This window comes from Xyrauchen texanus, chromosome 12 (assembly GCF_025860055.1).
Source record: "Xyrauchen texanus isolate HMW12.3.18 chromosome 12, RBS_HiC_50CHRs, whole genome shotgun sequence".
Taxonomy (NCBI): Eukaryota; Metazoa; Chordata; class Actinopteri; order Cypriniformes; family Catostomidae; genus Xyrauchen; species Xyrauchen texanus.
The window spans coordinates 9,045,559-9,068,640 of record NC_068287.1 but is presented as its reverse complement, the minus strand read 5'-3'; the positions used below and the strand labels follow the sequence as shown (position 1 = coordinate 9,068,640).

Genomic DNA, 23,082 nt, shown 5'->3' with positions numbered 1-23,082 from the left:
ACAAATTCAGTTATATTATATTCTGTACGAATTTGTTTTGAATTCTATTTCAATGCCACCCAATGGTCAAAAAATATATTGCATGTCCAGCTTTTTATTATACTGTATACGGTTTCAGGCTGTTCTTTGGAAATGACCAATACTGTATTTTAAAAAGAAATCATGGAGCGAGAAAAATGTCAGTTTTGCCCCTTTTATAAAAAGGGTGGTAGACACCAATGTGTGAAGAATAGATGTAATTGCAGATTAGCACTTCATCTCTGGCACCCACAGGAGGGCTTTCTCTCTTTAAGGTCACTGTGACATTCCTGTGGCCTGTAACTGCCTCAGCATGTGAATGAATATAATGAAATAAAGGAAAATATAGCAGGATATGTGTGTGAGAGATAGAGGGCTTAGGGATTAGAGTGGTATTTTGTATCACAGCTCTAAATGTATGTCTGTGTATGACCCAACAGAGTCTCTAAGAGAGCAGCCTCACATATCTCTTTAAAAGCACAGAGGTGAAGAATCTACCTGATTTAAAATGCAGCCAAATAGTTTCTATTTCATAGACTTGAGATTTTATTTTGTATATAGACTTGACTTGCATTATACAGTTTATAAGTCATAAAGGAATGAACTGGGTTCAGTAAAATTTAAACCACAGATGCTGTAAGAAAATGATTTTGTCCCTCAGTTTGTGAATACAAACCAAAATCATGTGTAAACATTACATGTGTTGGCATGACACTAACAGAATTGGTTAAAACTGGCATTTTTGTAGCGCTAAACAGCCATTGTGAACATGCTTCTCTCATAACGCAACAGATATCAAGATTTTTACTGAAAATGTACTTTCAAGTAAAGATTACCAGTTGTTTGTCACCAAAACCATATCATATGCCTTCAGAAGACTTGGAATATGATGCACGAGTTGCATGGGCAACTTTTGTGACACTTTTGGGTCTTTTTTAAGCTTTAAAATGAGGCACTGGATTAAACAGACAGAATGTAATATTCATTAAAACATTGCCTTTTGTTGTTCTTGAATGAAAGAATGTAATTTGGGTTTAAAACCACATGAGGGTGAACACCTGTATCCCTTTAACTTGGATTGAACCTGAAATATTCTGAAACAAATGTATATTTTCTTTGCATTTCACACATAAACAGTTCTACAACATAGCTTCATTTATTGCACACATGTATCCTTTTGCAAACAGGTCTTCACAGTAACAATGCCTAAGAGAAAAAAGAAAACATTTGTATTTTTGCTCCAAAAACAGCCTCCAGGATCAACATACCGTATTTATAGATATTTACACAGACACACTGAGAGATTGGGAACATTTTTGAATCTGTTTGGCTAATAGAAGCCTTGACGATCCCATAATTCCTTATTGGCCACAGGAAAAAAAAAACCCTGAAGTCCAGGCCATGGGGTACGGAAAGGTCATTTTGTAAATAATCCCAAAACATTCAAGTTTCTCGAGCATTGCACAGGCACTGGGGTTAAACACACAACACACATGTGGCCCCTTTCAGAGATTCAGCCATATATTCACACTTTACACAGTGCAGTCAGACTATCACATCATCTATACGATGTGTGCGAGGAACTGGGACTTCATTTAAGCTAAAATAAAATAAAAAAACTCAAATGAAAAAATAAACAAATGAACTCTTTCTTAATAAATAGCAATGTAAGCTTTCAACACAGATTGTTGACTATTTTGAAGATGTTCAATTTAGGACAAAAAACAACTTATATTTCTTTTAAAACATTATAGATGGCTTTGATTGAAGGGACGATTGGTGCTTTTAGTGAAAGGTGTAAATGCACTCCATTGCCTTTTTGGCCTTGGTTCACACAATACAGAATATGTGAGAGTTCAAAACATTGTTATATGGTGCAATGTGACAGTAACTACAGCAGCCGATCTTTCATGTTTAAAGGAACAGTTCATTTAAAAAAAAGTAAATAACAATAAAAAAAATAATAATGTCATCACCCTCATGTTGTCTCAAACCAAAACCCATATGGATTTTTATTTTTTGTAGAATGTTCATCTCAGTCACCATTTACTTTCATTGTATGGAAAAAAAAGAGTCATGAATGGTGAATAGTTATTGGAATCTTAGGGAATTTATTGATTCCTCAAAATTATTCCTGTTCCTTAAAAGTTCAATTAATGATTCTTTTATACACAGCTACACTGGTCATGCTGTATGTTTCGCGCTGTAGTTTCAAATGAACTGGCTCATAAGAGTCATTCATTCAGGAATCAGGCTACACTGGTCATGCTGAATGTTTTGTGCTGTAGATTCAAATGAACTGGTTCATAAGAGTCATTCGTTCAGGAATTGGACTACACTGGTCATGCTGAATGTTTTGAACTGTAGATTCAAAAGAACCGGCTCATAAGAGTCATTTGTTCAGGAATTGGACTACACTGGTCACACTGAATGTTTTGAACTGTAGATTCAAATGAACCGGTTCATAAGAGTCATTCGTTCAGGAATTGGATTACAGTGGTCATGCTGAATGTTTTGAACTGTAGATTCAAAAGAACCGGCTCATAAGAGTCATTTGTTCAGGAATTGGACTACACTACTCACACTGAATGTTTTGAACTGTAGATTCAAATGAACCGGTTCATAAGAGTCATTCGTTCAGGAATTGGACTACACTAGTCACGCTGTATGTTTTGCACTGTAGATTCAAATTAACCAGATCATGAGAGTCATTGTTTCGGGAATCAGACTACACTGGTTGAGCTGAATGTTTCGTGCTGTAGATTCAAATGAACCGGTTCATAAGAGTCATTCGTTCAGGAATTGGACTACACTGGTCGCGCTGTACATTTTGCACTGTAGATTCAAATTAACCAGATCATGAGAGTCATTGTTTCGGGAATCAGACTACACTGGTTGTGCTGAATGTTTCGTGCTGTAGATTTAAATGAACCAGTTCATAAGAGTCATTCGTTCAGGAATTGGACTACACTAGTCACGCTGTATGTTTTGCACTGTAAATTCAAATTAACCAGATCATGAGAGTCATTGTTTCGGGAATCAGACTACACTGGTTGAGCTGAATGTTTCGCGCTGTAGATTCAAATGAACCGGTTCATAAGAGTCATTCGTTCAGGAATTGGACTACACTGGTCGCGCTGCATGTTTTGCACTGTAGATTCAAATTAACCAGATCATGAGAGTCATTGTTTTCGGGAATCAGACTACACTGGTTGAGCTGAATGTTTCATGCTGTAGATTCAAATGAATCGGTTCATAAGAGTAATTCGTTCAGGAATTTGACTACACTGGTCGTGCTGCATGTTTTGCGCTGTAGATTCAAATGAGCCAGCTCATAAGAGTCATTTGATTGTGAATGGGACTACAATGGTTGCGCTATCTGTTTCACACTGTAGATTCAAATGAACTGGTTCATAAGAGTCATTCGTTCAGGAATTGGACTACACTTGTTGATCTATGTGTTTAGTGCTGTAGATTCAAATGAACCGGTTCATAATTCATTCATTCATGAATCAGACTACAAGAACCTTTAGAGGAACCGAAAGTCATGAAAATAATTTGACTTCGGTATTTTTTTTAAAAATAGAACCAGTTCTGAATAAGAACCGGTTCTCGGTACCCATATCAGATAGTGAATGAGGCTAACATTTTATCTACTGTATCATTTATTTTTGTGTTCCACAGAAGAAGGAAGGAAAAGGAAAGTTTGGAACAACATGAGGGTGACTGATGACAGAATTATTTTTGGCTGAACTGTTCCTCTAATGCCGCATTAAATTCCAAACACTTGGAAAAGATGTATTATTTATTGTTTTATTGCATAACACCTACTGTTATTTCCACTAAAAGTCCAATTCATTGTTTAATTCCCTGAAGCCTGTGCTCAATCACAAAACCTTTTGATGAGACTGAAGACACGTGCATTGTCAAATACCACAAACAACATTATTAACTTTCACCAGCAGTGCATCAGATCATCCTTTAGATTCTTATTAAGAGAGAGCAGGTGTATTTACTATAGGGCCTGAGATGGGAAACCCTGCAGGCACGGGATGCCCGAACAACCAATCAGCTTTATTCTCTCATTCTCCACAGAGTCCATATTACACGGGCGCTTCACTACTGAATAACCTTAAATGAAGGGTGCACCTCTGAATTACCCTCAATGAAACACATGTGCAGGATCTGACACAATGATTGAAGGATTGATTGCACAATATGCATTTTAGACGATGGCTCTTAAATGTTGTTAGTTTGGATGGTAGGAAGTGCCATTAAACTGTGAATGTGTTTAACTGTCCTCGCACATAAGCACAGTACTGCAGTACTGTGATTAAAGCTTTTATGTACCTTTATATCAAAGACCTAATTGAGCACATTAAATAAAATGTGTACAGTAAACTGTAGATAAACAGATTATTGACTTTATTCTATTTCTCTATTTCCTTCTAACTTTGGTCCCTCTATAAAGTTACTTTCCGCTGACTCTTAGGGATAAATATGCAAAAATGTAATCAATTATTTCAGCAAACCTGTCAAACAAATCAGGGTACAACTAAAAACGATGTACTGCAGCTCCGAGCACAGCTCAAACACAAGCTTTGGCAAACACTGCAAACACCAAACACTGGATTTATGCCTTGTTTCCCAGGAAAAAAATATCCTTAAGATTTAAATAAGAAGCAAAATTGCATATTAAAAATATATCTTGAAATCTGTTTATTTTACTTAACCCATTGTCAAATAGGTTCTATTTGTTTTGAACATAAATCTAATAAAATTGACTATTAAAACAGAAAAAAACAAAACATACCGGTCACACTGAATTTGGCGACAGGAGGTTGAAAGTTCTGTCTGTGCTTACCGAAATTTGAAATCACTGCCCCCAGTGGCAGAAGCTGGAAGTGTTGTTCATGTGAAAATCCACAGGGTGGCGCCAAAAGTGAGTTGCATTTTTTTTGTTGAAAATCGAATACAGTCAACAAGAATGCATATTTTATTAACCACACTCCCTAACCCAAACCCCAACCCTAAACCTAACCGGCAGCAGAGTAAAAATGTAGTTTTAGAGCAAAAATTCAACCTCTGAACGCACCACAGGGCAATGTGAACATATTTGTACTCATGCGAAAATGTCTGATGGGGGATTGTGCTTGTCAGTAATTCTGCAGTATGGGGTTGATTTTAGTGTACATGAGCATTCGGAAGCAGCATGTTGAAAAAAGAACTATTTGCAAATGGAGTAAGAATAATTACAGTAGAACAACAATGTAATTAATTCAAGAGTTATTCTCTAAAAACAGGTCTTTAATATCTTAATTTTGCTTCTCATGAAAATGTAAGGATTAGGGCCTATATACCCTTCTTTATCGGTCTTTATTTGCATCTTAAAGTTTAAATTTATTGGATTGCTATCCATCTCTAATGCATCTTGGAGGGCATTTACACATGGTATTTTCATAATCAGATAACTATCCGATAACGCATGTGATTGTTTTTATGGGAAAAGAAAACAAATATGAATTTTTGCAGTGCATCAAAAGACAATCAAATAAAATAACCAGCTTCATTGTCCCAGCTGTCCTCTGATGTCAGACAGCAAGATGTGTCTCTGCACGTCCATATAGCACATCTACAGGAAGGGAGGCTCCTCAGAGGCATTGGTGGCTAGTCTTGGAATTCACTGAATTCAATGCTTGTCTCAAGCACAAGCCTCAGTGGGGTTGGAGGCTCATGTTGGGGGTTTGACCAGTGAGGGCCGAGGTTCAGGCCTCACTACCTCCCTCTGTGTGCCTGGTGGTGGTGTAAGGAGGGCTGTGCATCCAGATCGTTCTCCACCACAGATGAGAAGCCTTCTTTCTCCACACAGTCGGCCAGCACATTGAGCACCAGACGCAGGCGGCGGTCCATGGCATGTAGGTGGGGCTGGATGAGGATGGGGGTCAGCTGGTCCTGCAGCAGAGATTCCGCCATCAGGGAGCTCAGCAGGTACTCTTCTTTAGCCAACAGCTGCAGCCGCAGGTACGTCGACCTCTTCACTCTGAGACAGAGAGAATGAAAGTACGGCAATTGGCAAAACTCTACCATATACAAGATTAACATTAAAGACCCCATGAAATAGTTTTATGAGTGCAGTTTTCTGTCCGGCTGTGATGTATTTCCTATTTAAACACAAAGTTGGGGCGGGACATACCGAAAGGCTCGTACCTTTTGTTTAAATAGCCAAATGTAGTTACTTTACAGCTATGAACCTCCTTGATAGTTGGTTGCAAGTAGTATTAGGGGGAGGGATATTCTCATTCTAGTAAGCATTTGATTGGACAAAAATCTGTGTAGTGCATTTTTTTTGTCAGTATTCCCAGAAGAGAACTTTACTTTAAAAAACTTTAAATGTATATATATGCTAAAAGTGAATTTTGTAAACTTCCAGGGAGTAACATAATTCATGCCACATTGAAATGCAATCATATAAGAGGAAAAATGTTATATGCAATACAATCATGCCACTGATTTTCAGAAACAACTTGTAATCACTATCCAATCAAAGCCCTGAACTACGGAAGCCCTGATCCGCAAGGTGAAGAAAAAAAATTACTAGGAAAAAAAAAATATTTTTTTGCCTTTCTGAGCCGATGTCCAACAATAAAAAAAAATTCTGCTATTGATATTGTGCTTTTTGGAAATTTTGGGCCTGTATACATGCACTAGATGGACATCTTTGACTGTTGTGAGGCCACTTGGTGTGTTTTTATAGTTAAGTGCTATGATGAACTCTTGATTAATATGACGACGAATGTCATATGAAACATATGTAACCTGAGGTTCATTTAATGGTGGGATTTCATGTATTATAAGACTTAATCAAGAACTTCTTGATTAAGTTTTGAAAAACTTTTTTTGTTATCGTATTATACAGTACTATAACTATAAATCTATAAATCAACAGATAACATATCACAGACATTTTGTCACTATGTAAGCATAATATTTCATACTTACTTATAGTGACACCTGGTGGCCTAGGTTGGTACCACATGCTAATTGTTAGCTAAAAAATTTTTTTTTTCTTTTTCTCTCATGTGTTGCCTCTAGAAGAGAAAAACAATTAAGAGGAAGAAAAAATTAAGAGAAAAAAAATACTTTCAGGGAGAAAAAAACAAATCAGAAAAAAAATCAAGAGAGAGAGAGAGAGAGAGAGAGAGAGAGAGAGAGAGAGAAAATTGCTTAAAAAAACAAAAATTTGTAGGACAGATGCTCAGGAAGGCACCAAGACACCAAAAACGAAATATTTTCACCTAGACATTTTTTCCCCCCTTGCGGTTCAGGGCTTCCATACTGGACAGTGATGTGGGTGTGGCCAAGGAAACAAGCTTTGCACAGAGACTGCTAATCAATCACTGATTACAGTGATGTATATTTTACTTATTATTTTTGTCTGCTATAAGTGGCATTATTAAAATGCAGCGACGTGTTTAACATGTAACTTGCAAAGTGTATAGCATCACACAGTTGAATGCAATATAGCAGCGCAGATTACACTTCAAGGTGTGAATGTTTTTCATTATGGCACGAATTCAGCATATTATTCTTAAAAAAATCCACATGCATTGTTTTTCAATGGACAGATAAGCAGCATACAAAATAAGGAATGATAGTTTTACTTTTCATTGTGGCACAATTTCCACAGATTGATCATGAAAAGCAATGTCATGAGTTTATTGTTTTGACCTTGTTCCTTTGTTTTACTGCAACTGCATTTCATTTAATAATTGCCATTAATAATTCCATGCAACTATTCTCCTTTTTATATTTGTAGCTAAAAATGCTGGACAATTGCAAGGCACAATGCTAAAAAAGCTTCACCCCTACAATTCATCATAGTATGCTCTAATACTGGTTTATATATTTTAAACATGGTACCATTTTAAATCCATGTATTTTTGGGCATGTATCATAGTAATACAATCACATTCCATGAAATACTTTGGAGAAGCAGGCAAATGCTATGGTACATGAATAAGATAATCATTTAGATCCATGGATAAAAAAAATCTACATATGCAAATAAGTACATACACAACACATAATTAAGGATATAGTAAACAAACAAAGCTTAACTATCACTCTGCATTTGGGCACAGCAGAAAGCAGGATGTGGCTGTGCCAATGCTTTACTGAATTACTGCACTGCGGTGACTCTCTCAGTTGGAAGGTTATTGCCTCGATTCAAGAGACATTTCAGTGTGTGAAGAACACAGTCTTACCTGCAGCACTGAGTCAAAGGAACCAAGATGGACATTTCATCATGAGAATGTTTTCCATATCTGAGGGGTTAGAAAGAAACAGAGATGAAATATCTGATTCTCTTAGTTCATATGAACACATGATTGTAAGGAAATTAAACGTGGACATGATGTTAAAACCATCAAATAAGCCATCTATCTATCTTTCTATCTATCTATCTATCTATCTATCTATCTATCTATCTATCTATCTATCTATCTATCTATCTATCTATCTATCTATCTATCTATCTATCTATCTATCTATCTGTCTGCCTGTCTGTCTATCAAACCATCCTCCTATCCATTCATCCATCCATCCATCCATCCATTTGTCCGTCCGTCCATCCATCCATCCATCCATCCATCCATCCATCCATCCATCTATATATCTATCTATCAGTCCGTCCATCCATCCATCCATCCATCCATCCATCCATCCATTTGTCTGTCCATCCATCCGTCCGTCCTTCCATCCATCCATCCATCCATTTGTCTGTTTATGCATCCATCTGCCTGTCTGTGCATCCATCCATCCATCCATCCATTTGTCCATCCATCCATCCATCCATCCATCCATCCATCCATCCATCCATCCATCCATCATATCTATCTATCTATCAGTCCGTCCATCCATCCATCCATCCATTTGTCTGTCCATCCATCCGTCCGTCCGTCCGTCCTTCCATCCATCCATCCATCCATTTGTCTGTTTATGCATCCATCTGCCTGTCTGTCCATCCATCCATCCATCCATTTGTCCATCCATTCATCCATCTATATATCTATCTATCCATCCGATCCATCCATCCATCCATTTGTCTGTCCATCCATCCATCCATCCATCCATCCATCCATCCATCCATCCATCCATCCATCCATCCATCCGTCCGTCCTTCCATCCATCCGTCTGTTTATGCATACATCTGCCTGTCCATCCATCCATCCATCCATCCATCCATCCATCCATCCATCCATCCATCCATCCATCCATTTGTCTGTCCATTCATCCATCCATCCATCCATCCATCCATCCGTCCGTCTGTCCGATCCATCCATCCATCCATCCATCCATCCATCCATCCATCCATCCATCCATCCATTTGTCTGTCTATCCCTCCATCTATCTGTCCATCCAACCAACCATCCATCCATCCATCCATCCATCCATCCATCCATCCATCCATCCATCTATTTGTCAGTCCGTCCATCCATCCAGCCATTTGTCTGTCTGTCCATCCATCCATCCATCCATCTATTTGTCAGTCCGTCCATCCATCCATCCATCCATCCATCCATCCATCCATCCATCCATCCATCCATCCATCCATCCATTTGTCTGTCTGTCTGTCCGTCCATCCATCCATCCATCCATCCATCCATCCATCCATCCATCCATCCATTTGTCTGTCTGTCCATCCATCCATCCATTTGTCTGTCCATCCATCCATCCATCCATCCATCCATCCATCCGGACAATACATTTAAACATTTTTGTTTCAAATTACCATGATTAATTACAATTGTATCATATATTAAGCAGAACAGTAAATGTAACCATATTTCTGAAAAATAAAACGTAGTTCTTAATTTCTTCATTACAGGATATATGTAATGTCTTACATCCACCACTGCAATATAAAGAAGAGTATGCATTGAAACTCCACCGGAGATTAAATTGTATATAAAATACAAGAAAATAATTGTACATGTTAGTCATGGTTTCAATTTATTTAACTTTGAGAATCTCTGCATTGAATTTCTACAGGACTACACAGTAGCCTACTTCAGCAACGACTGAACAGAATTAAATAACTGCCACTTCAGTCAGAAGAATTTCTGTTTAATCAAAATCCTTTATCAGTACAAATGTTACTTCTTCCCTAACCTGAAACTGCACACATATTAAACTCTGAAACATGAATACTATGAATCTGAACGTCATCTCCCCATCTACATATTCATGCCTGTTAATACTGAAACAGTCAGTTTCCATGGTTTCTGTTTAAAAATGAAGTGCCTGTGGAGTCATATGGAGCTTTGAGGAGCAAGGTGTGAAGGGCAGAGAGAAACATTCAGTATGTTAATGAAAATGGTTTACCCTCTGCCATTATCCAAATGAATAATGAATGTCTCATTTCCAAACTTCTCAAAAGTCTCGTAATGGTGACGATCCATATTTCCTGTTAAAGTAAAAAATGAAAGAGATGGAAAGAGTGAAAAGAGCTTTTATAAGGTCTTAATATAAAGTTAATAAAGTGAATAAATTCATAATGTCTTAAAACGTGCACTAAGTAAGTTTTGGTTTTGTTTCACACACCAGGAAGACTGTGGTCTTGAGTTAGAGCTACAAACTATCGGCATGTGTGCAAAACAAACATTTTCAGTTATTGAGGTCATTGTAGAAATACCCTATACACAGCATACTGTACACTGTAAAAATGTCTGCAATTTTGACGGTTAAATACAGTAAAAAAACAACAATTGGTTAACGAATAGTTACCATAAAATATACGTTAAAAACATTTAACATATTTAAAAAGATAATACGTGTCTTTTTACGATAACTAATTTTTTAGATGTAAAAAGTATGATTATCCACCATCAGACATTTATGCATAAATTCAATGGTGTTCAACTTTCCAGGTCATGCAACTGATAGTGAGTTTGTGAGCAATTTCTGAGTCAAGGGTTCTAGTCCCATGGAATCCCAGAAGTAACCGCGTTTAAAATAAAATGGTGGGCACAAATCGACGGTTGCATTTTTTCTCTGAAATGACAATTTTACGTACTGATGGTCAGGTTTAGGATTGGGGTTTGGGTTAGGCTGCAGGATTAATAAAATATGCATCTCAGTTGACTGTGTTACATCATTTACAACTAAAAATACAACTCGCTTTTGTTGCCCCCTGTGGACATTGCATTCAGCCACAGACTGATTTCAGCATCTGAGGTTTCGACCTCCTGTATCCGAATTCAGTGTACTCAGTCGGGACCAGCCCCATGTCAAATACAAAACCTTTTTCTAGACCACATATAATTGTCTTCATCTAATGTGAGTGTGCATCATTTTAAACATATTCATCAGAAGTACTGTTCATCTCTTTAGGCGTAAAACTTTTTTACATTGGAAAAAGTTACTTAATGTTTAACAATACTTCAGGGGACTTCTTTTTAAATTTTTTGTTGGCAATGTTGAAAGGGTGACTTCTTTTAAGAAGCATTTTGATTTGCATGTGTGTATCACCAAACATGCATCAGTTTTTTGACAAAAATATAATTTATGGAAATACAAACATGTATTGTAACACTATACCTCAGATCACAAATGACCCTAAATACTTTTGGGAATGAAGCATTTTTTTAAATTGCTACGCTACAGTACTCATAAGACAAAAGTTGAGGAATCGTAGAAAGGTGAGTGTATAACTCCAACAAATGGATGAGGTAAAGGGGGTGAACTGAGGTTCTGGGTCACCAAAGACCCACGGTATAGTACATAATTCCCATACTTAATACTGCTTTATTTTTATTCTAAAATGTGGAAAATAGTACTAAAAAGAATAGTGATGAACTTTTCCTTGGCAGAGCAAATCATCAAAAGAAAAGTAAAAAAATACAAATATTTTAAACAATGTCAATGCTTACCCATTAGAAAGTCAAAAATAGTCATGTCCATGATGTCCAGAAGGCGTGTGCCCCGGTCATATGGTGGAGTCTGTTTGACTTCATCACAATAATCTGGATCCACTTCCCACCTGAACGCACCAAAGAGAAACACCAGAACACTTGTTTTACCTTTAAATATAGCTGTATTGTTCCCCTTTTCTATATAACCCTTCTGGGGACCATTGGATTGCAATTGCCATCTGAAACAGGACGGCACATTGTTTTACTGCACAGATAGGGTTTCTTTGGGAGTAAGTGAAACCTGCAGTGGTGTTTTTTGCTGATAAAGGCAGTCTGTAGTTTAATGAAGATATGGGGTGGTGCGTGGAGACCTGAGATAAAGCGGAGAAAAATAGCTTACTCAGCTTTCTTGCGTTTGTGGTAGGAACGGCGCCAGGGGTTCCTCCAGGTCTTGCGCTTTGCTAGTGCCAAGTCGGGGAGAAATGCAGCCAGGGAGCCTTCGATCTGGTCAGGTTTTCCACAAAGGGCATGTTCTGTGGAGCAGTAGTACGAGCACTCGCCGTAGAAGCAAATGTTGTTGGCTGGAGGGGGAAAAAGGAAATGTGAGGTCTTTAACTGTATTTACACCTGGAATTAACATCCGTTTTGGGTAATCTCAAGTGGTCAGTGCTAAATTAAGGAGTAAAGGGGGTCCAAAAGGGTTTAGGATCGGATCACTTAAACCACAATTGGAGGGAGCTGAAAAAGCATGTGAACATTGCATCTGTAGTGTACACTACAATCGATATAATGGGTTGTAAACTAATTGATCCTGATGCTTTTCTCACAGCAGGCAATTTGAAGTCTTGAAATGTAGCATTAAATGTAGTGAATATGTGAAAAAAAAGATGTTGTGCTTTAAAGGGGATGCCTTTAGAGACACTGCTTATGGGAGAGGAAGCACAACATGTTAGTTGCGTTTGAATTTGCATACTTTACTGCATTTGGTAACCCTAACCCTAACCTTAACTCTCATCTCTTAAAAAAGTATGTTCTTTAGGGTATGAAGGTGAGTAGTATATTCCCAAACATACTTCATCTTGGAACATGGGCATTGTTTCTTGATGACGTTGGAACAACAACTGCAAAAAATTATCTTCTCTTGTTTTATTAAAGAAGTACAATTTAAGCACAAGGAACAACTTTCTTGGTGTATCTAGCACATATGATGTGTATACAGTACAGACTGCATACGCAAAAAAAATGTTTTTTTTCAGTGCCCATGTTAACAGATTAAAGCATTCATGCCGCACACGGGTTCAGTCTATTTTTGCTGAATTAAAGTGATTGTTCATGCTCAAAATGAACATGGATTTACACGGAAATGTAGCAGTTTCACTGTAAATGCATATATTTACAGTCTACTGTGTTTCACAGTCTCCATATGACTTTCAGCCCTGGGTAAAGCAAAGAAAACAAAAACAAACTATTACCAGGAGTTGCAAAAATAACAAATGCGATCAGAATCTAAAGATTTTCTTTCATGTGAAATATACTACACAGCATGTTATATGGAGTGTGGGGGAGGGGGACACTTGCATCTCTGCGGAAAGCGGCAATCACGTGACAGGCAGGTGGTCAGAGAACTACACCTTACCGCACATTTGGATGACACCTGTCTCATCGTGGAGGTGGAAAAACACAAAATTGACACTCGGGATTTCTTGTACAAAGATTTGTTTGCAAAAGTAGAGGCATGGGAGGCAGTTTCCTTGGCTGATGGTGTGGATGGTAAGTTTTAATTTAAAAAGTACCATGTTTAAATATATTGCCACTTACTTGAGCAACTTAATATATAAATCTAGAAGTAATGAATGGAATATTACGTTGTTTATATTTATTGTGTTTAAACGGGAATACGTCTATCAAAGATTTTATTACTGTACTGCGTGCCCAGGAATTTCAAAGGGCCAAGGTGGTAACCATAGTTGACCATCCTGACCCATCTGTAATTGAATGACACATTTCTTCCATTGCACAGAATACACTCACACCACCACCATCACTGATGGTAAACACATATGAAAGCAACTTCATTGTTTTTAAAGTGTTAATACTGTCTGTGAAGCATGTTTTTATATTAAGTGACTCCTCCAGATGTGCCTTTTTGTGATGATGGATGTCAGGGAACTAAAAAGTGCCAATTCACCACAGGCTAATTAAACGCTGCTGTTTAGCCAATGATGAATCATTGTGTATAACACATTTTTCAAATGTTTCCTGACACGACTCCCCGGGGGAAGAGGAAAAAACATGATTGCAATGAAAAGTGGAGGCAGAATGCTAATGATAGCCCTGCAGAGAAAGAATATGGCCAATCTGTGTGCTTTATTCCAACACTTACATCATCTAAATGTGGGTAATTTAGTTGCCAAACTTTCTGCATGTGTGTTATTGCATGCTTGCTACTCCCCAATTAAAGACTCTAATTAGCTTAGCAGCTTCAATGGGTGTAGTGCGCTAGTCTATGGCTGCATTCCAGTTTGCATACTATTTATGCAATCCATCCAAAATAGTATGCAAACTAATGATTTGTGTGTCCAAAATAAGAGTATTTTGAAAGTGCATCCATGCCTGCTTTTGGCTTATACTGCCCAGCCCACAATTGTTATCGTGTTTGTGATGATTCTCTCCCTCCCTCCCTCCCTCTCTTTTTTTTGATCTTTTTTCCATTTGTCAAAAAATTGACAAATGCATTTAATTGACAATTCAATGTATGAAAATAAACGTTAAAGGTAAAGTGTGTCATTTCTACACCACTAGCGTTACCAATGGGAATTGCAAATAATGACACTCCCCAACTTGTTCCATTGGTAAAAAACAAACAAACAAACAAACAAAATAACAGACAGTTACGTCCAAACTCATGCCATTGGTTCAATGTTGCTATGCCAGGCCGGTCTGTTCTTATAGCGCTAAAGTCTTTACACTTTTCAAATAAACCTAGGAATGGCTCACTTATAGTTGACTCCTATATGACACTTCATCTTTAAGGAATAAAGAAATTTGGGTTTAAGCTTGCGCATCAGCAAAACATCATCTGTAGCCTGAAACTGAGCTTTGGTCGGATTTGAGGAGTTAATGCACTTAGCTGCATATAAAGCTACAGGATTGTACAGCAACTCCCTTGCTCCTTATTTAGTGAATGACTCAACCTCCAGTGTGCTGTCTGTCTGCACTAGTCTCAGAACAGCTTGAAATGCACACTATTTTCATCCTAACTCAATATAAAGCCTCTGAAAGCAACATTTTCCAGTGTTTGGATGCATCCATTGATGATCAATGTGATAATGCACAGTAAATATAGGATATTTGAACTAAAACCGAGCATTCAATCCACGAATGTGGTAATTGTGTTTAACAGCGTGCCGTGTGTGTGGCATCAACGTCGAATATGGAATCACATTTTTGACATATTAGTATGGCACAGTATTGCCACACCATCTTAATTCATGCTCAAAAGTTTGCATTTTTCCTTCAGAAGTGAAGTAGCCTACTTAGCAAATTGGGATGCAGCCTATACCTGAACTCTATATGCGTGAGAAACCGCTAGCTAGTAGGAGGGGAAAGCAAGGCCTGATGGGATAGAAGAAAAGGGCATGCAGAAGGGACTCATACCTGGGGATATGAAGAATGTCCGCCAGAGCTTTTTGTCACGGGTCATGTCCCTGATCTCCCGTGTCATGTTCACCAACCTGCCGGCCACTGGGGGAACTCTCCGGAAATCCAAGATTCTGTGCGCAATATACAAACAACAGCGTCAATCTTTTATCTGACTGTAAGGCATTATCTGACATTATCAGATGCCATTTGTGTCCATTAATCACAAGTGTAAAACATTAACAATGAACAGCTGATGCCAAACTCAACTTTTATCACTTTATCACAAGGCTATAACTTTTATCTTGTGCTTTATACGTTTGTCAGTAGGGGATGATCTTAAAATGTAAACCCTGTAACCATGATATAGTAAATAAGTTGTGACAACAAAGTGGATATACTGTATCCACAGTATTCCTGAGCAACCACTGGGCGGCACCATGATGATTCTCATTGCTTGTTTTGTATTTCTGGTCTCAAGACACCAAGTAAGAAATGCCAAAACGAGCGATCCAGAGGAGAACAACAACTATTTAAGTGTTACTTGGAGTAAAAATGTATTTCAGGCTGTCAGTGGCATCCAGCTATGACTCCCGAAGCTGCTCAAAATTCTGTAGAGTAACGGAGTGTCACTCACATAGTCTTCCATTAAATTTGGCCTAAATTGTTATTGAGTGACATATCATTTACTTTAGCTAAGGCTAGAACATACATGCATATCTATCAGTCATAAAGCATACACAATGTATTTTCAGTTACAATCATTTTTTTACGTTTTTATATGATTTGACAGCTTGAATGAAGCCCATTCAAGAGAACTTATAGAGACATTGCATAATAAACACTGTAATTTCTACTCATTCAGGTGCACAGTTACAGCAGTTTCTTACACTAACCTGCAAACTCATCAACATCACTTTGTTCATTCTTGAAGAAATGCAAAAACCTTTTTGTCTGTATGGTGAGTACAGCTTTGGACTGCCACATGCACCGCATCAGTGCGTCCTATGTGCGATAACTGTGCCTTGTCCTACCCACGACGTGAAGCTTCTTGACCGGCTTTATAGTCAATAATATAACATCAATGTAATAATTTCGCTTGATATGGCATAATGCAATTGATTAATGTTTAAAATCTTTAAAATATACATTGCAAACAGGAAAAGACACGTTTCATAAAACAATTCTGTCAATGTCTTCACTGTTCACTGGTTGCTTTATGAGAACAGTGTCACCAAACATTCAATCTTCTGCTGCATACAATAAAGAGGAAGCCAACAATAAAGAGTGCTGGAAATCTATCAAATAAATCACAATTTTTTACAAGGATCCAGAAAATGATTTTTCCTTTGAGGTGCTACTGCAAAGCACCTGAGCCCACTCTTTACTCTTTGGCTTTATGAAACCTCCATTATATGGAAGCCCAGGAGTGCCATTTAAAAAAGAATGGAGGAATAAATTATCAATCTATTCATTTGAAAATAAAAATGTGAATAAATAAACCAATTTATAAATGGTCAATTAAATGGACCCATTTAAATGTGTGTATTTATGTGTAAAATGTACTTATATTTAGCAATAAAACAGCACAATACTGAGTCATTTTTAAATTCACCTTTTAAATTGCGTTTCAAAAAGCATTTGGCAATTTCTTTTCTTTATTGTTTGACTTTTCCTTTCTTTTTACATTTGTTAATCCATGATCCATGCTGAAGCCCAGGGGTGCCAATAAAAAGAAATGAAGGAATAATTCATCAATCTATTAATTAGAAAATAAAAACTTTAATAAATATGTAAATATATAAATGGACAAATAAAAAAACACATTTAAATGTGTTTATGTAATTCATATTTAAAATGGTCATTATATTTAACAATACAATTGTGCATTAATAAATCACATTTATTACATGTTTAAAATGTCATTTAAATGTAGCAATAAATGAGTACTATAATAAGCCTTTTAAATGCACTTTTTGGGCTTCCATACCATTAGGCTTTTTAAATACTACTACTGACATTTTAGCACACACCACCGGATATAAATGCCCTCTCCTCCACCCTCACTTTCTTGTGTACTTCCTCTCAGTCATGTTCATGTCTTTGTCTATGTGTGCAGTGGGCTGTCTCGGTGAAAAGCCCACGTCGTGTGGTGCAAGCTCTTTCAACATTAAACCTCCAGAGACCCGTCGGCTCCTCGCCCCTGAGAGACAGAAACCCAAGCCTTTCAGATGAAACCACTCAGGGGCCACAAACTGCACAGTCACATTGGACGTAGGTGACAAAGGGCCCAGTGTGGAAACTGTGCATTCTAGGATCATTCTGTCAACCGCGTGTGGAATAAAGATATAACACAGTTACAACATAGTTCTAAATAATTTGAATGTTATTTTCAACATTAGTTTTTTTTTACATTTTAGTTTAGTATTAGTTCATTTTAGCAATGGCTCTATAACACTAAGTGCTTTTCAGGCCGTCGTCCAAAAGTCTTGAGTGACATTTGCAGAGCAGCGAGAATACAATCAGAGTTGCTTTGGCTTTCTGACATCGCAATGGCGTGAGTGCTCTCGTGCGTAAACCTGTGGAAGGCTATGGTTTCTTTTCCCAATGTCTGGGCTCGACAGGTGTTCTCAGTCAAATAACTGGGGGAAAGCCAAGAAGGTCTCTGTAGGGTGAATTTCTTCTCAATGGCTACTGGAGTGGGTGAACGGGTTTGGAGTATGCTTTCAGGGAACCTTAAATATGGCAGGGCTCTACAGTGCGAGTATTTCACTTGCATTTGCCCCTAAAAATAGATGTGTGCGAACTGAATAAATTATTTACGAGCACAGTGTGCGATTAAAGATTACAAACGTAACTCCCCCTTTTTAAGATATTTGTTTAAAAATGACAAAACCCACATTCCACAAGCGGAGTTTTCTGTGATGACGCGTTCCAGTCAGAGAGAAAAAGGTGAACAAGGGAAAAAAGTAGCGGTATAGGCGACATCACATTTTAATTTAAGCGAAAAAGAGATGAGGAGAAAGAGGAATTTGGCGAGGGGGATTCGCAAGGTTCAACTAATGAAGTCTCTTCACAAGGTTTACCGGAGAAGGCTAACGTTAGGGATGCTGAGAGCAAAGCTACCGTGACCACAACTGTCACTTCAATGTCCACTGTAGCCGGTGGAGGGAGAACATATAGATTCAATGCAAATTGGCTCAAAATGTTCCCATGGCTAGAGTTCGAAAACAACGTCATGTTCTGCAAATATTGTAGAGGGCAGAAACAGGTGGGCATTTGAAATAGTGATGGGTCATTTGCGAACGAGACGGCTGTTGTAGATGAACGTTAGGAGCTGGCTCGCATATCAGAATCTATTTATACAAATATAAAAAAACAAATTAAGATACGAATAATAAAAAGATTGAAAAATAACGAAAAAAAATAATATAGGCCTAAATGCTCAAGCGCACACATTAGTTCTGACTGTCCGCTCAGAATAAAAGCCTCACCTGTTGTTCCTGTCAATCAGACACGCAGTGTCAACCAATGAACCAAAGATGCGTGAGGGAGGGCGGAGCCAACTTATGTTGTTCAGATTGTATTTGAATTGTTACATTTATATGCACTTTGTTTATATACATTGAAAAGTTATACTTTAAATGCACACGTGAAATAACATCCTTCTTTTTTACATTTATTTCGATTTGTGGGATGCTGCAGTTTTGAAAATTATTTATTTTTCTTTGATATGGTGCATTATTCTATTATCAGTACCGCCGCTACCTACATGAATACTACGCAGTTTGCGTAGGGCATCAACTCCCTAGGGGGGCACCATCTTACCCTAGGATGGCACCAGAAAGTCCACCGGCTGCCCTTACTCGTTCGCTAAACGTTATTCAAGGACCAGAAAGCAGTTGCGGAACACAGACAATCGCTTCACGCTCATATCATGCGTAGGGCATCAATTTGGCCAGCGGTGGCACTGTCTATTATGCTGTTCAGACTGTATTCGTTTTGAATGGTTAGATTTATATGCACTTTGTTTATATACGATAAGTTATACTTTAAATGCAAATGTTTAATAGTATTATTTTTCTAAACAAATCAATGCATTTTTAAATAAATTGTGGTTAAGGTAGAGTGTAATTACATTTAATAATTTAATTTGAATTGTTTTAACACCAATTATGAAAAGAGCCGGAATGCCCATTGCTAATCTGAAAAGAGATAGTGTAGTGAAACATCTCACAGCGGAGAAACCATCAAGCTCGGTGTCAGCAGCCTTGAGGAGGCAAGTGCTGCAGTCTGAGGAGGAGAAGAGGAAGCAGCTGAAAATAAAGATAAACATTGCATACTTCATTGTGAAAGAAGAAGAACCGTCAAACTTGGGTTATCACAAAACACCACAAAAACGGAGTTTACATTAATCCCACATACGACAATGTGCGGAGATGATCGGTCAAATTGCTGACATAATGAGAGATCGCTGGCTGACCTCTAAGTATGCCAGACGGTCAACATACAAAAGCAGCTGGACAACTGATATACTGATATATGATTTTAGTAGGCATGGGTTCAATGTGTGATTTGGGTGGTATGTGCTGTTCCACAGATGTGTGTCCCTTAGTACACGCACACACACTCATACACGCAGTATAAATATGTATGTAATAAATTGTTTGTTAATAAACTCTGTATTTAATTTTCACTGTGCTCCTAAATTTCTTTGTGTGCTCCTAAATGTTTTCATTTAGGAGCGCATGTACTCCTTGGGAAAAAAGTTAGCATAGAGCCCTGTATGGGCGCAGGCTATTAGATTGTAAATAAAATAGCTAGATATTTACATTTTCCTATGTGCTTGATATGGCATTTTAGGTGGATGCGAGATGGTTGCAGGCCCATTTTGCTTCATTTTAAGTCTATGAGACATAATCTATACTCTATTTTCTCCCATTTTTTCATCCACCAGGTGAAAAATATCAAAAGTGCTCTGAAAAGTCATAGCACACCTCTATAATGTAAAATTTTAAGTATAATTCACAAGCAGTATGGAACAAGGTGGTTTCACACCAAAGTTTAGATCTTAGTTTTTGTTCAAATCCCTAACCCCAAGTATGATTAATATCCCTACTAGCGATTTAAAACTACAGTAAAATGGATGTCGATGACATTGCCACATTCAATGGCAATACGTTGTGTCTCCTTCAGCCTTATCTATAATGTATAAAATCTTTAATTCAAACTCCAAGATGCATCACCTCATAAACACCTCCAAACTGCTCTGCCAAACAAAGATAAAGACCAAGAAAACACCAAGTAAACAGTAGGAACCTATGAATAGAATCCTGGCATAAAGTCATATGATCTTACATTTTTCTGATTACATTTGATCTTAGTTATTGGGGATAAGTGGAAATCATTTGAGCAAGTCAGTCATGTAGGTCCAAAATAATAATATGTCTTCTCTAAGTGAGAAAGGCTTACTTAAGCTGGTCTAGGCACTGGTATTGCAAACAGGGTGCATTGATTCAGAGCAGGACAGGTGGCAATCCAAAGTGGTGAATCTAGTCACCATACACACAAAAGTTAAACAGATTTGTGTACTTATTCAAGAATGAACAAATTGATGTTGATGAGTTCACACATTAGTGTATGAAGCTGGTGCAACTGCGCAAATTGAACGATTAGAAATGGCCACGTTTAATATGCAATTTCGGTATTGAATAGGATTCATTCAAACTGTCAAACCACAAAAAGACAAACTTGTAACTAAAATACATTGTACAGGCTATATGAAAGATACATGTACACAATGTATCATCCACTAATGGCTAGAGTAAATAATCTACGTCCTATAATGATCAGAGTCGATACTGGGCGCTCGTGTGCATACATTCCTGAAAAACAATCATTTAGAATTTTAGCAGTGTCATCCGCCATGTCCGGTGTGTGACCCCCTATAAGCTCACTTCATTTTCTATACAGCTGTGGTAGGCTTACCTATCTAGATGAAATGCAGCAATCTCTGCATTGTGTCGCTCAAAGTCGGAGAAGTAGAAGAAGTCTGGGGGCGTTTCCTGCTCTCTGGTTTGTCTAGAGGACAGAAGAGAAAGAAACAAGATGGATGTTAGTTTATCGCAATAAACTACAGCCAGTATCACAGGCACAGTTAGCACATAAAGCTCAGCAGAAGTATTTGTGATCCACTTTACAACTGTTATGGGAGAGTTGAACAGTTTATAATGGAATACATTTGCGTACTTACAAATATTTTCCCAGAACTCTAAATATGTCTCAACTTTTGGCAGATGGCTTGACAAAGCCAACATACTACTATTCTACAGACTTGGGTTAGGGTTTTCCAAAATGCCTAAACCAGGGCCAGAATTTCTGACTGCAACTCATCTTAGAGCTTAGTTACATCCACCAAGCTTGGCACTGACCTTCAGACTGTTCTGACTCAGGTTGTTATATCAACCAACCAACCAACCATCCAAACATCCAACCAACCAACTAAGCAACCAATCAACCAACCAACCAACCAACCAACCAACCATCCAACCAACCAACCAACCAACCAACCAACCAACCAACCAACCAACCATCCATCCATCCATCCATCCATCCATCCATCAATCAATCAAGCTTGTTATTTTCTTTCAATTTGATTGTATTACATTAGTATTTCCAACACACTCTCATGGATTTTGCTATGAGTTTTGAAACTTGGTGTCCTTTTAAAACATGACAATTACTTTCTTCCGTCATACAAAACATACTCTTTACTCTTCAAATCAACCTTATAGACTCTACTATATGGTTAGGTTTAGATATGTGCTTCATTCCACATTACACATTCGGGTATTTGCATGTCTAGAATTCATACGAATTCATACAAAAAACTTGTAAGATTTCATACGATTTATAAAACTTGTACAAATTTGTACAACATCTCATGAGATCAGGTTGGTATTTCTTTACATATTTTGATATTTTGTACTGTTTTCTACATTGCATTGTCTTTATTGTACATAGCTGAGCTGCAATACAAATATGACATTATCTGCCATGCCATATCTAAACCACTACAATTGAAACAAAAGGAAAGAACATTTTGCAGTGGTTTTAGGCCTGATGTGGCAAAACTGACAGTGGAACATGTGTAGAGACTGTTTATTGTGTGTAGTAGTACTATACACAGTACTAGGTACGTAATTTCTTCAGTTGTCTGAACTGTCTGGATCGCCAGCATAAAGTATTCCTGACACTAGCAGTCAGAAAGACAGACAACATTCTGACGAGTGTGCCATGTAGCTGTATCAGCAACTAAAGAGAAGTGTGTGTACGCACAGAGCAGGTTTTGGCAGGAAACAACATGCAGGTACGTGTTCTCGCCAGGTACCTGTGCATTCAGACAGACAGATTACAAGACTGAGACAGACAGGTAATGGAAAAAAGGGCAGTCAGAGAGACACTAAAGCACAGATCTTAACTGTCAACCACCCACAGTGATATGACTCTCTGC

General features: G+C 37.8%; 1 protein-coding gene across 1 annotated transcript in view; it reads right to left on the bottom strand.

The window, feature by feature from the left end:
* Positions 1-564: 564 nt before the first annotated feature.
* LOC127653306 (extracellular serine/threonine protein kinase FAM20C-like) overlaps positions 565-23,082 on the bottom strand; it is an 89,270-nt gene continuing 66,752 nt past the window's right edge. The window contains exons 4-10 of the mRNA XM_052139951.1: positions 21,558-21,650; positions 15,588-15,703; positions 12,331-12,511; positions 11,949-12,058; positions 10,402-10,483; positions 8,283-8,342; positions 565-6,058 (exon numbers count right to left, since the gene is read on the bottom strand). Coding sequence (XP_051995911.1) covers positions 5,794-6,058; positions 8,283-8,342; positions 10,402-10,483; positions 11,949-12,058; positions 12,331-12,511; positions 15,588-15,703; positions 21,558-21,650 — 907 coding nt within the window. The 3' untranslated portion in view covers positions 565-5,793. The remainder of the gene's footprint in view (positions 6,059-8,282; positions 8,343-10,401; positions 10,484-11,948; positions 12,059-12,330; positions 12,512-15,587; positions 15,704-21,557; positions 21,651-23,082) is intronic.